Source organism: Camponotus vicinus, unplaced genomic scaffold, assembly GCF_025532165.1.
Source record: "Camponotus vicinus isolate PSW18456_S1 unplaced genomic scaffold, iyCamVici1.0 SCAF_4, whole genome shotgun sequence".
NCBI lineage: Eukaryota > Metazoa > Arthropoda > Insecta > Hymenoptera > Formicidae > Camponotus > Camponotus vicinus.
The window spans coordinates 7,594,227-7,608,516 of NW_028141976.1; the positions used below are offsets into that span (position 1 = coordinate 7,594,227).

The 14,290-nt window shown below is 31.4% G+C and overlaps 1 protein-coding gene across 2 annotated transcripts; it reads left to right on the forward strand.

Moving 5' to 3' along the window:
* The first annotated feature begins 3,631 nt into the window (after positions 1–3,631).
* LOC145970805 (uncharacterized) lies at positions 3,632–6,394 on the forward strand. Of its 2 annotated transcripts, none has more exons than XM_083097799.1 (4): positions 3,632–4,001; positions 4,238–4,558; positions 5,015–5,158; positions 5,468–6,394. In XM_083097799.1, exons 1-3 carry the CDS (start codon positions 3,722–3,724, stop codon positions 5,140–5,142), a joined length of 729 nt encoding a protein of 242 aa, XP_082953925.1. In that variant the 5' UTR covers positions 3,632–3,721; the 3' UTR covers positions 5,143–5,158; positions 5,468–6,394. The 2 variants fall into 2 exon arrangements, with proteins under 2 accessions (XP_082953925.1, XP_082953926.1); XM_083097800.1 differs by having other exon boundaries at positions 3,632–3,986.
* The last annotated feature ends 7,896 nt before the right edge of the window (positions 6,395–14,290 follow it).

Here is a 14,290-nt window from a genome sequence, read left to right on the forward strand (position 1 = left end):
CATCAAGTAGTTAATAATAATATAATCGTTTTGTCTAGAATTTATATAACCTTCTTATTAAATGAAAGAAATGATATTTTTGATAAGTAGGATTTTGCTTTGCGTTTGCAACATAATACAGTAGTAATTTTAACAAATAAATAAGTTTGAGAAAATTAAATAAAAAATAATATAAATAAGTGTGAGAAAATAAAAAAAATAATATGTTAATTTTTCTATTATTGAAATATTTATATGTGATTATTATATTATTGAAATATTCATATATACCGTAGTAGTAATATTTAATTATTTTAGTTTGTCAAGTTTTTATTTATTTAATTGTATGAAAAACGCTCGTATAATAAAAGTAGCATAAAATTGTTATCTGTATTAATAAATATCATATTAATTTATAATTAGTTTAACGTGCAATAGAGACTATACTATAAAAGCTTAATATTTTTAATTTAAATTCAGTTTTTATTAAGTTAATCATGCATATCTTTTTCTTTGTCAAATAAAGTTATATTGTATGATCAGTATCAAAAACACAACAGCATATTTAAAAATTATTTTTCTGTATTACTTACTATATTATTTACGTCTGACTAGTTAGAAAATATATTTTAAAATAAGATATTGAACTTGAAAAAATCGGATTGGAAATTGTATTTCATCTAGCTCTGTAATAAATTATATGAATTATGCAATACATAATGGCAACAAACTAAAAAAAAATAAAGTCATCTTGTCATTAGAGATTTTACAATAATAATTCCTTACGTTTTATATTAATAAGAAAAGATATCAATTAAATTTTTATTAATTTAATTTAGAGATGAATTTTTAAAGATAAATGATACGGGAACAAAAAAATTTTATAAAATTATATAATATAATATAAAAATAATATAATAGTAATATAAAATAATAATATAAAAAATATAAATATGAATGATATAAATGTTTTCATTAATAAATGCCATCTTCAAATATAAAGAGTCTTTTTTTGTGAAATAATATATTTATTTAATTTAATAATATGTGTGTCTCTGTGTGTGTAATATAATTGAAAGCTATTAGCTTCGAATCTGGTAGCCATTATGCTTATGTTTCAGATCTCGTTACGTCTTAACTTGATAATTGTAATTGTTTCCAACATATTAATGAATTGCCGTATGAATAACGTTATGGGTATCACATGTGATTATCATGTTTTATTTGTACATTTAATGATATAAAATAAGAAACTATCAAAATGTTTATCGAATCTCCCAAAATGTTAAACTTTTTCTTGTGTTAAAAACAGAGAATTTATTTTTGTTTATTTTGTATTAAGAGTCAAAATTTAAATGGTATTAGAGACGAGATAAATGACACACAAAGAAATATGTGCGTAATTAAATTTAAAGTTATAATAACATTTTGTTAGAAATTTGACTTAACTACAAGTAGATATATGTGAGTTCAAACGATCTATAATTCGCAACAAAATAATGCAATTTTTATTATATTCAAATAATTGCATAGGAAAAGCGGTAATTGTGCATAAAAGGGGCCTCCTCTCCGATTTGCTTTATTTTTAAATATGTTATAGGGGAGATCTTCCCAAGTAATTTCGTATATATATATATATAAGGATCGGACTCAAATAGCTTTGGAGATATAAACTGAAAAAGGATAAAAATAATAAATACAAAAATTCACATGGAAAGTCGCAAATAAATGTAGATATTATAATTTTACCATGTCATATATGTTTATGAGAATATATTTAATAGAATATATGTATTTGTATACTTTGCTTTTTCTTGCAAAGTACATTCGGGGACACCGCATGTTCCGCTCCCCCGTAGGGGGGGCCCCACTTTCGGAAGATATAACCTAACCCAACCTGTGTCTGAAGTGTAAGAAATACCTTGATATATAACATTTCGCTTTACATGGTTTATATGATTTATATAAGTTTGTAATTTTCTATGCGAAGCCAGATATATTCCACACTTCAGACACGGGTTGGGTTAGGTTATATCTTTTGAAAGTGGAGCCACCCCGTAGGGGGAGCGAAACATGCTATGGCCCTGCAAGACAAAGCAAAGTTTACAAATACATATATTCTATTAAAATTATTTTTGAATTTATTATTTTTATCCTTTTTCAGCCTATACCTCCAAAACTATTTGAGTCCGACTCTTATATATATATATATATATATATATATATATATATATATATATATATATATATATATATGAAATTACTCGGGAAGATCTTCCCTATAACATAATTAAAAATAAAGCAAATCGGAGAGGAGGCCCCTTTTATGCACAATTACCGGAAAAACAGTTCTTAATCTAATAAAAAGAGTCTTTTACTCTAATAATAAGTAATATTTGGGAATCCAAATATATCAGAAATATATCGGATATTTGAATAATATGTAGTTAAAAAATAACAGATTTACAATTTAATCGAATAATAATCCGAAAGTTTATAATCCTAAAGTTAATCCTATAAGTTAATAATCCTAAAATTTTATAATATTACAATTATTCAATCAATTCTTAATTTTTTAATCATTTATGTCCAGATGACTAATCAACTGAACTTCAAGGTATTTCGGCAATAACGCTGATTTCAAAATATAACGTTGAAGATAAAATGCTATATCAAGCCTTTACAATAATACAGCTATTTCTAACACAGCGATTTAAGTAATCTCAAAAAAATAAAAAGATGATGCTTTCAATGTGTAGTAATTTCGTATTATATTTGCGATATGATGTAGCGCAATTATGAAATTAGATAAATTTAAACAAGATTAAAAGAAAATAACATAGACTTTCTTACACACACACATATATATATATATATATATATATATATATATATATATATATATATATATATATAATATTTTCTAATCAACTATATCAAATCGTCAAATATTTTTTATAAATGAAAAAGATTCGTTTAATTTCACATATATATTATTTACATAGCTTTTATATAAAAATAATTTGTCAAATTATATATGTCATATTTTAGTAAAAATAGATTAAATATTAAGTATTTATTTCTTTAAATTTATTCAAATGTGATAAATAATTAATTGTTTATACTGGAAGCAGTACATAATTGATAAAACTTAATTTTATTAACTCTAATATCATTAAAAAATAGTGTAATATACTTATTCATTTTACTCAGAATTAATTTAATACATATACAAAAGTTTTCTATTATACATAGAAGAAACTATGTTAATAAATTAATGAAAAGATTAACGGGAGTATTTTTTACACGTGAGAATTAATTTTTTGGATTAACGTTTAAACCATCAAAAAAGAAACATCCTCTTACATATATAAATTATTAAAATATTAAAACAATTTAAGTTTAAAAATAATTCAATTAGATTTTAAGTCAAAGTAAAAAACAAAATCTTAATATTAGCTTCTAATTTTCAACTGATTTTATTTTCCTTTTTATTTTGTGTTAATGTTTGACATAAATTTCAGATATGCTTATCGAATAATAAGATACAATACTAGACAGTTTAGTCAGATTTAAACTATATCAATATTTATATTCGTGCAGAGAATCATATTTCTTTTCATGACCCTTATTGTCGAGAAAAATTTCCACGAACACATCTCGGTGAACTAGTTATTTCTTTATATATAGTATAATAAGTTCTGTATAACATACAGTGTGAATATAATATTAACGAGTAAACATGGAAAAATATTGGATATTTGAATCGAATGTGGCCAAATGCAGACATTGTGATCAAGAGTATACAGAATACATAGACACAAATAATTTTAAAATACATATGGGAACTCAGCATAATCATCATTTCGAAGATAATTGCTTATATCAATATTTCAAACTCCAAAACAATATGATGAAATGCACGATTTGTGATCGGGAATATAAGATTCAACTACATTATAAACTTAAAAATCACTCAAAACAACATGAATCTATGATCGACACAGGTAGAGATAAACAAAGTAATTTTATTTTATAAACATTTAAATTATATTCAATTATTGCTAATATTAAATTGATACAATATTCTGATTGTCGCATATTGTTAAAATATATTAATTATGATTTCTAAAACCATGCATTTAAATAAATGCATAGGAGAAAATTTTTTTATTTGTGTGACATTTAGAAATAGGAATACATTTATGTATACGTTATTTAAAGATTGAATAATACTTGTATGAATATGATGTTAAAGGGGAACAACGTAGGAGACAAGCCTATTGGTGGATAAAATACTGCACATTAAAAAATAATAAAGCACAATGCAGATTTTGTGATAAATTTTATTATATTACCATTTACGAGCCTAATTATAAAAATCACGTAGCAATTTATCATACTAAAATTTATAATAAAATTGATAAAAAAGAGAATTGGATATGGAAATATTTTGCACTCAAAAACAATAAGGCAGTGTGCAAGCTTTGTAAATTTTCTTTTTCTGTGCATTTAAACAGTTCAAATATTCAGAAACATTTAGATACAGACCATAAAGATAAAATGAAAGAGAAACAAGGTAAGAAAAATAAATTTATGTACGTTTATCTTTTTTTAATATATACTTTGTGTGTGTGTATGTGTGTGTGTGTGTATGCACAATAATCATTTACAAAATCAGACGTCCGACTTCTATATACATTATAAAGATTTGAGTCAATTTAAATTAAAGCTGATTATTTTATGTAAATATAATAATTAATTTTATTATGCCTATTTTCTATTTAATTATAATTGATAGTTTGTAAAATCACACAGTTCAATAATCGCAAATAAGAAAACATTTGTTTTTAAATAATATTCAAAGATTCATTAAATAATATTAATTCTAAATATATTATGATATTCGGATAATAAGTGATTTAATCGTAACAATTTCATGGAAATAATTGGATAATGCGATTGATTATAAACCAAGATTCAATGATACTAAAAATATTTTAGCATTTATTTTTTTAATTACTTTGTACGCTAGATGATGAATCAAATCAAGGTATTCATGGTAATGCGGAAATAATTTTGAACAGTCTTCTGTTAATTTTGACAAACGACGTAATACAAATGCATAATGAACATTTAATACATTTGGAAAATGCTGAATAACAGGGAAATGAATAAGGTAATTTTATGTTATTAATATTTAAATAAGCCTTAGTTATACTGAACTTATAAATGGATATAATGAATAAGTTTTTAACTTCTATATAAGTATGATTGACAATTTATAAAATTGTACATGTAAATAATCGCGCATAAAATTTTTCGGTTCATATAACATTTGAAAATCTGGTTTTTTTACTTGGATATTTTTTTATAACAAACGATTTAATAACAATTATAAGATATAATCGAACAGTGATTGTGACAAGATTTTATAATGCTGAGACTTCTTCAACAATTTTTATTTTTTTAATCATTTTGCATGCAGTTGCTGAACCAATTGAATTCAAGATCAAGAAATTGTCGATGGCGCGGATTCCGAAACAGATGTTGAAGATAACTTGCTACATCAAGTAGTTAATAATAATATAATCGTTTTGTCTAGAATTTATATAACCTTCTTATTAAATGAAAGAAATGATATTTTTGATAAGTAGGTTTTTGCTTTGCGTTTGCAGCATAATACAAAGTAATTTTATCAAATAAATAAGTGTGAGGAAATTAAATAAAAACTAATATAAATAAGTGTGAGAAAAAATTAAAAAATATAATATGTTGATGATTTTTCTGTTATTGAAATATTTATATGTGATTATTATATTATTGAAATATTCGTATATACTGTAGTAGTAATAATTAATTACTTTAGTTTGTCAAGTTTTTATTTATTTAATTGTATTAAAAACGTATAATGAATGTAGCGTAAAATTGTGATCTGTATTAATAAATCATATTAATTTATAATTAGTTTAACGTGGCATGCAATAGAGGCTGTACTATAAAAACTTAATATTTTTAATTTAAATTCAGCTTTTATTAAGTTAATCATGCATATCTTTTTTTTTATTGTGAAAAAATTTATATTGTTCATCGGTATCAAAACACAACGACATATTTAAAAATTATTTTTCTATATTACTTACTGTATTATTTACGTCTGACTAGTTAGAAAATATATTTTAACACATATAAGATATTGAACTTGAAAAAATCTGATTAAAAATTGTATTTCATCTAGATCTGTAATAAATTATACGAATCATGGAGTACTTATTGGCAACAAACTAAAAAATAAAGTCATTTTGTCAATATAGATTCTATAACAATAATTCTTTACGTGCTATATCAATAAGAAAAGATATCAATTAAGTTTTTATTAATTTAATTTAGAGATGAATGATAAATACACATGAACAATGTTGTAAAATTTTGCAATATAATATAAACTTAATATAAAGAATAAATATTTGTTTTCATAAAATTCATGTTATGTTTATGTTATGTAATTCATGTTATTAATTCCTGTAATTATGTTTTCATGTTATTTTCTGATATAGAATTGGGATATAATTTATTTATATAATTTAATTTTGTATATCTTATAAGATAAGATTTAATATAGTATGCATTTTAATCTCGGTCAATTACTCAGTGTTTTTGGATATTTTTATTAAAAGCAATATGTCTTTTAATATACATCGGGTTCGCATAGAATCAACTTGACATAAGTTTCGGGATAGGCGATTAGATGGAGAGGCAAGTTTTCCGTATCGGTCCAATTACCGGCGAAATTACAGTCGAGGCCGAATCTGCCAACTAAGAACACTTCCACGCGCAACACACCCGACTCTCATATATCTAATCTAGATTATTAATTAAATCTGGCGTATAAAGCTGTTTCAGCTGGCAAACTCCGAAATATATTACCCCGAATCGCTAAATTAATGTAGCTGCAAGTCAATTGCGTGTGGGGAGAATGATGTTTTGGCGCGTCGGGAAATAAAATAAAATATGAGTCTCTCTAAAGGAGTGAAAAAATCTAATCATTTTGTTACATTAAATTTCTTACATTACATTATATTTTGCTGCAAATTATGTGTAATAAATGCGATGAATTTATTGCACCTGTGTATAATAACACGCACTTAAGGTGAAACTTTTGTAATTATTCTCAAAATATATTTATAAGAAATTTATTATTACAATTATGTAATGTAAGTAGATTTATGCGTTTTCTGTGCGTGCGTTGTGACTTTTATTAATTAAAATGTATATCGTTTATATTTTTGCTATGAAAATTTATCGATATCAGTTCATTGTCGCGTGAACATAATTGGATTTTTAATAAAATTTGTTGCAAATCTGCGCAGATTTTGCATCGATTTTGAAAAGGACGAGACGAGAAGCTTTATGTGGCGGATGTTACTGCTATAGAATTCTCCCTTTTCCTCTCGTTCTCAGCACTTCAAATCCATGGTATTTGAGAAAAGATAAACATACGTACAGTTCCGTGCTAGCTTTCTTATGAAGATGCGATCAATGATCAAAGTCAATTCATCGTATGAGCAACTTGCTACCATCACTCCAAATTAGAATATTTATTCACAAGTTGTGAATACTTTCGCATGCATAAACGCATAGAAATTGCACTTGATATAAATAACAAGAGAGAGAAAGAGAGAGATTTTTATATATTTAGTGAATTTTTCATGGGAGGTTTGATAAATTTAAATATACATATATATCAATAAACATTTGAATCTAGCTATTTATTTTCGCTTCGAATCGACGTAAAAAATTGAGCAGTATCCGGCAAAAAAATGTCTTTGCTGGACGAAACTAGTCAGTCTGATAACACGATACTGTATGCGTGGCATAAAAGAGTTCAACGGACAAAAAGTCGTACAGCTGATCAAGAAGAGGATATCTAGTCTCTTGAATAAAGAGAGAATCCCGATGGAATGAGAGCAACGGCTCACCTGTAATCTAAATGGACCCCGAAAGGGAATGTGCCAACTTTATATTTCGTCGATGGAAAAATCTTCGTACATCGACCAAAAGTTTCCCAGGATCGATCATGCAATCGATCCAATTTCTTTCCCCGTCTTTCCTTGTCATTTAACGTTTCCTTCGTTCGAGATATGCCCGTGCGTTTCGCAAACCTATGCGTCTCGTCTCGTTCGTCCGATAGAGTCCGGTAGAGAGGGTGGCTATTACAATTAGTGGACATTATGACAGGATGGGTGGTGTGTGCAGCGCGTTGCAGCCGATGGAGCTAACGGTCTATCATTGTAGACCGACTTTAGCGAACCGTTGTACTCTCATCCTCCCTCGTCCCGACTGGCGGTCCTGCTAACCACCCACCCATCCTCGCCCACCCTGGTTCTCCTTCTCTCTCGCTCTCCCACCCCTCTTGCGATCCCTTCGTAATTACAAGCATTCATTTCACACTAAAAGCAGCCAGTGTTGGCGTAGCCTGACCATTCGAAACGAGTCCCGCGCGAATAGCATTTTCGCTATAGATTGCCACCCATTCGCCTTCGCTTTTTCCTCCCCCCTCGTCCGCTGTTCGTTTCACACAATGGTCCGCTGCAGCCCTTTTTCCAAATTTTCGCGATTACAGGCTACCGCGCTTGATCGCAGCGCGGATATGTCGGCGCGAGTATTCGAAGCCAAAGGCAAAGTTTTATAGAGTGGAAGGAATAAAACGCGGTACATCAAGCTGTAAAAATTGTCGATAGATTAGTAACTTTGTTGAATAATAATTTAGAACTTTTGCTTTCATAAATATACTATTTTAATTACTTATAAAATATACTAAAATAAATTTGTATATACGCAATGTCATCATCAAAACTGTTTGACATGTTGTTAGTGTTAATCGCCATGGAGCTTTTAACGCTGCTTTTATTACATGGCAGCAGTGCTTAAAGTGCCACTGGAGGCCACGTAATTATATTGCCGCAGATTATGCGGCTATGAGCTGTAAAACGGTTATCGTGGCCATTACTTAGATCTCATGATTGAGGCGTATTTTATGATATGAACCTTCTCGTGTAATGATCCAATGCTTAGTGGAATGCAGAAACCATAGATACGGCCGCATGATACATTTTAAAGTATCTGCTAAATTATAACGATTAAAATATACTCGTCTATAACTTTTCTGTTTCTTGCACGTATTCTGTGCTTCTTATATTATTTTTAATATTCTTATTTCTTATATTATTTTAAATTCTGTGCGTGATAAAAAATCTTTTCAAAATAAATTTATTTATAATTTCTTAATCTCTAATATGATAATATTTATAAAATTGTTAAAACTATTAATTGTACCTATTTTATGGAAAGTGAAATTGACAGGAAGTGACAGTTATTAATTATTTTTGTATCTAATATTTTTCATTCTTTTTATTCGTGTTCAATGACTAAGATTATCTGTTTGGAAACTTTGCAAATTGACTTTCGCAAGATTACGCCCGATTCATTTCGTCCATCTTTTTTCTGACACGATCAAGATATCCCTCGCACATATCCGTTCTAGGGTCTCGTCGGCCCTACGAAAATGGGACGCCGCAAGAAGATAAAGAATGAGCCAATCTCGCGTATGATCGAACATTTCGATTCGACGAACGGAGGCATTACGTCTATACATTCCTGATCCCAGTAGCTATCTATACGCTTTTGCGTGGCCGGGGAAGGGGGAGGAGAGAGGACGAAGAGGACAGGAAACGCGGAACGGGGACAAACAGCTGATGGGAACGGAAACGACGAAGAGAGAGAAACGGCGAATGAGTGCGAACGACACGAATCGCTCCGAACTTTTTTATTCCCTGAATATCGGACCCAATCAGACACCCTCGGCGCCCCCGCGCGCGAATATAAATGTTCCCCATCTCGCCTATATAATCATGGAAGTGTGAAATTAACCAGCCAATCCTGCAACCAGCCGCAAAACCTCGCAGCTACGCGGACCTCGCGACCCGAGCCCGGTTACCAACCCCGTACACCGAGGCGTTCCGGAATTTTCGCGGTGTCTGAATTTAAATCCGTATCGCGGCGCTCACGGTCGACGAAACTTTCAAGCGACGCCGAAAATTCCGACCGACGTCCCGCAAAAGCTAACGGGCTAACAAGATTCCCTCCCGCCTCTCTTTGTCTTCGAATCAGCGCGATCTCCCGCTCTGGCCGTCTGCTGCTGATTTTACTGACACGTAACTTTCGTAAAATACAATCCCCGATTCGTCGTGTCTTCAAAAAAATTTTCCCGTTTCAAAATATATCCTGTAACTTCCATATATAATTTAATTAATTTTCTAATAATATTTTCATATCAAAATGTGATAATAAATGTATTCAATTTTTTCATTTCGTTACTTTTACAGGAAAAACGAGTTTAAGTAATAAAATTATCCTGTTATAATTTCCATCATGAACTCATGGAACTTTCGCATCGCGAGCGTTACATTCAATATCCTTAACAGCGATAATTACTTCCGATCTTGTCGACGACAAGTGTGTGTGTAATCTTTTTAAAATGACGTACAAATGACTGGAGAGTGCGAGTGACAGTCGGCCTTTTCTCGATGTCGCTTGTCCCCTTTAAACGAATAAACGGCAACTGGAATCAGCCAGCGACAGGGTCGGAGGGTGGAATGGAGCATGCGACGGAACAGGCCGCGCGAAAATCGGGTTTGTCCGTCGCGGCGGTGCTGTATAACACAATGGCGTGGATTAAACGAAACTACCGAGCAGGGAGCAGTTTCTGTTTATCGCGTCATATAAATATGGAATTAATTAAAACTGCTAGGTTAATTGAATTTTTATAACCTTTTGTAGGGATGTTACCGCGCCTCTTGTTGTCCACCGTCTTCGCGTTCGCCGCCATCTGCTTGCGTTAAATGGGTAGTTTCCGGTTACCTCGCGACGCGCTTTTCTCCATTCCCGGTAAGTGTAATAGCCACGCGGAAATAATATTTCTCTGAAAGGAAAAAAGAAATAAAGGAGGGGAGGGGGGAGGAATTGTGTACGCTCGCTTCTGATAAAATTGCTCTAGATCTAGATATTTATAGAACGATGCAATCTGAAGGCGAGAATAAACGGCCGTTATGTATTTTTAACGAGATAATCGCCAACTGATCAGATCTCCAGCAGATCTCTTCTTTCGAGCTTAAAATCGCATTATCGTTATTACTGACAGGCAATCATTGATTGACCTCCGATCGCAGTAAGAATATATTTATCCTTTGAAAACGGCAAGCGTTTTGAAGTTTCTTGTCGAAAGACGGCAAGTATGTGTATAAATTTTCAATTTTAATTGATAGACGTCGCATTTTTCTGTGTTTTTTATTAATTTCCTTGTTGAAATTTGAAGATTTCTAAAAATGGAATTGCATCAAGAAATATCATACTTTGATTTTTAATCAAAATGTTCTCTTATTAAATAAATATTTCTTTTGAATCTTATAAAATATTTCTTATGAATTTTTTCCAAAAAATAGTCGTCGAAATATATGCTTACTGGATCCAATAATATTTCGATCGCAGTAAGAATATATTTATCTTTTGAAAACGGCAAACGTTTTGAAGTTTCTTTTCGAAAGACGACAAATATATGTATAAATTTTCAATTTTAATTGATAGACGTCGCATTTTTCTATGTTTTTCATTAATTTCCTTGTTAAAATTTGAAGATTTCTAAAAATGAAATTGCATAAAAAATACACTTTGACTCATTTTTAATCAAAATGGTCTCTTATTAAATAAATAAATTTCTTATGAATTTTATATAAGTTTGAATTTCTTCCAAAAAATAGCCGTCCTGGAAAAAAGGATAAATTAACGCTATAGTATATTTACAACACTATGCTTTTATACAAATACTATTTCTATCACAAGCGCGAAGATTCATATTTCGTCGACAAACTATCCCCGCGCGCGTATTTTTTCATCCCTTCGTCCTCATCTCAACTCGTTCGCTCGCGGCAGATTCTTGATTTCGGCAGGATGTCTCTCCCTCGGAGGATACGCGCGGGAAGGAGGGCGGGAAGCGGAAGAGGGTGCCGTGGAGCGGCGTTTTTCCGCGGCGCCTCATAAGTAAACCTCATAAGTAATCTCGCCGGCGGCGCGTCTTCGCGATTTGAATTACCCTTCTGTTATTTCTTGCCCGTCGCCGGGCGTTATCAGAAATCCGCTCGCTCGTCGGATTAGCATGTCTGAGGTAGCGACCATCAATTTCAATATCCACTCGATAAATATTCCTTTGGATCCGGACTTCTTTCCTCTACTTACCGATCACCCCCTCTCTCCCAACGTTTCTCTACCATCCGATCGACCTCACCCCGTCTCTTACGTCTTCCCTTTCCTCCTTTTCCCCCCTTTGCCTCCTCCTCCTGCTCTGTCTGGAGATCCGTGAGATTCGATGGAACACCGAACGAGAGAACGTACGGCTCGATAGACGGTTGCAGACTGGCTTTAGATAATATCCTTCTTTGGAGCCTCGCTGGAGACACAAGACTGCAACGATATTTCGTTCTACGAAAGTTCTTGAATATATTTATATAGAGACTCTCTCTGTCTCTCTTTTTTTCTCTCGGTAGCGACAGAGATAGAACTGCTTGTTGGTATAATGCAGTGTATGTTCAAAGCGACTCGTGTTGTTTGCTTACGCCCTTGTTGAAGCGAACGAGCGCGAGAGACTCGCGGGATTCATTGGTGAAGCTGTTAATCAAGTCGGGAGTCAATTACGCTTTTGAGTTGTGACGTTCTTCTTTTTATATATTTCCTTTCGTATTTATTTGTCAAGAAAGTCGCTCAACAAAGCGAATAAATAATTGCAAAGATATGAAAAGCCATCCGTTCATTTTTCATACTAAATTGCAGAAATAATATTTCTACTTTCAATGCCGTCTCATTCCAAATTTTCTTTTCCTTGCACGACGTAGACTTTATAATTTTACGCGCTAATCGAATGTATAAAATTACGAGTGAGACGCAAATAAAAAGTTTGTAACATTATTTGTTTTTCTATATATATTTGCATCTCGTTAAATCCAAGTGTATAAAAATTTAACATTACTTATATTATATAATAATATTATATAATATTCGCGTTAGTCAAGAAAATTCGCAGATTCAAGTTGCGCACTGCAATATACGAAAGTAACTAACGCGCAGTAAGTATGATTAACGAGCGAAATGCAACATATGAAGTAGCAGGAATAACGAGGGTGCGATAGTACGTAATGCAATGTTAGTAATATGGTAAATAAATATGTGTCGGTTCCTTAGAATTCTAAGGTCTCTCTGTCTCTCGCAGATAGTTTCCAAATGATATGCCATGATCATTGTCAAAGATTTCACTTATGCGATAGATGTGCTGCGTTACATTTAAGTCTCACGAAATTTAGAAATCGATTTTTGTTAGCAAAGATTCGAAGAATCCGTCATCTCTTACTCAATAATCAAAATATATGTCGTCAACTGTGACAATTGAATATTTTATGAGGAGGAAAATTTGTACTAAATAAAATAAAATTTTTTATACCAATTATACCAAACATTAAATTTTGATTTTAGCGAGATTGAACGTCCGCTGTATCTTTCTCCTTCGGTTTTTTTTTTGGATAAAAGTCCTTTGCTACTCTCCCTCGGTGGAGAGCAACTTCGCGGCCGGGCCATAAGTAATGAAGAAATGTTGAAGATTTTTACTCGGGGAATTGCGCGGCGGTACTGAGGAGAGAGCATAAAAAGAATCGAAGAAGAGAAATAAAGATGGAGAGAAAGGAAGAGAAAGAGAGATTTGGTGAGAGCCTCGCAGAGCGAAGCGAATGAAGGAAAGATACGAGACTGTGAGTCGGGTAATATTAATAAGTAGTAGGAAAAAGTTGGTTTGATCGACCGCGACCCAAAGTCCGCGAGTCCGGCACTAGACCACATCACAGGTTGTTTGAACACCGTGGCTATTAGCATAATTACAATACTTACGTTTTAGTCGGTTCAACTTTCTGCTTATTTTAAGCCGCCGTCATAATATCGCTTAGGATAGCACCGCCGAGTCCATTACGTTGATGTAACCGAAAAACCGAATCACATTGAATGTTGGCTAACGCTGAGATCTCATCGATCGAATTGAAGCCGAACACCCGACATGCTTGCGTGAATTGAGTTAAAAGAAATGTAATTTACCTAAACGCGATTTTTATCTCAGATAATATCAAGTTTAGCAATTAATGCAGATTGTAAACGTAACTATATAATATAAATTGGTTGGGAAAGAAGATCCTTTTGAAGGAAAAAATTACATCAAAAA

Excerpts from the sequence above, each read along its gene's own strand:
- LOC145970805 (XM_083097799.1), top strand. The coding sequence starts at position 3,722 with ATGGAAAAATATTGGATATTTGAATCGAATGTGGCCAAATGCAGACAT. Across the intron at positions 4,002-4,237 it reads CACAGGTAGAGATAAACAAA|GGGAACAACGTAGGAGACAA; the intron begins GTAATTTTATTT and ends ATGATGTTAAAG. Across the intron at positions 4,559-5,014 it reads TAAAATGAAAGAGAAACAAG|ATGATGAATCAAATCAAGGT; the intron begins GTAAGAAAAATA and ends TTTGTACGCTAG.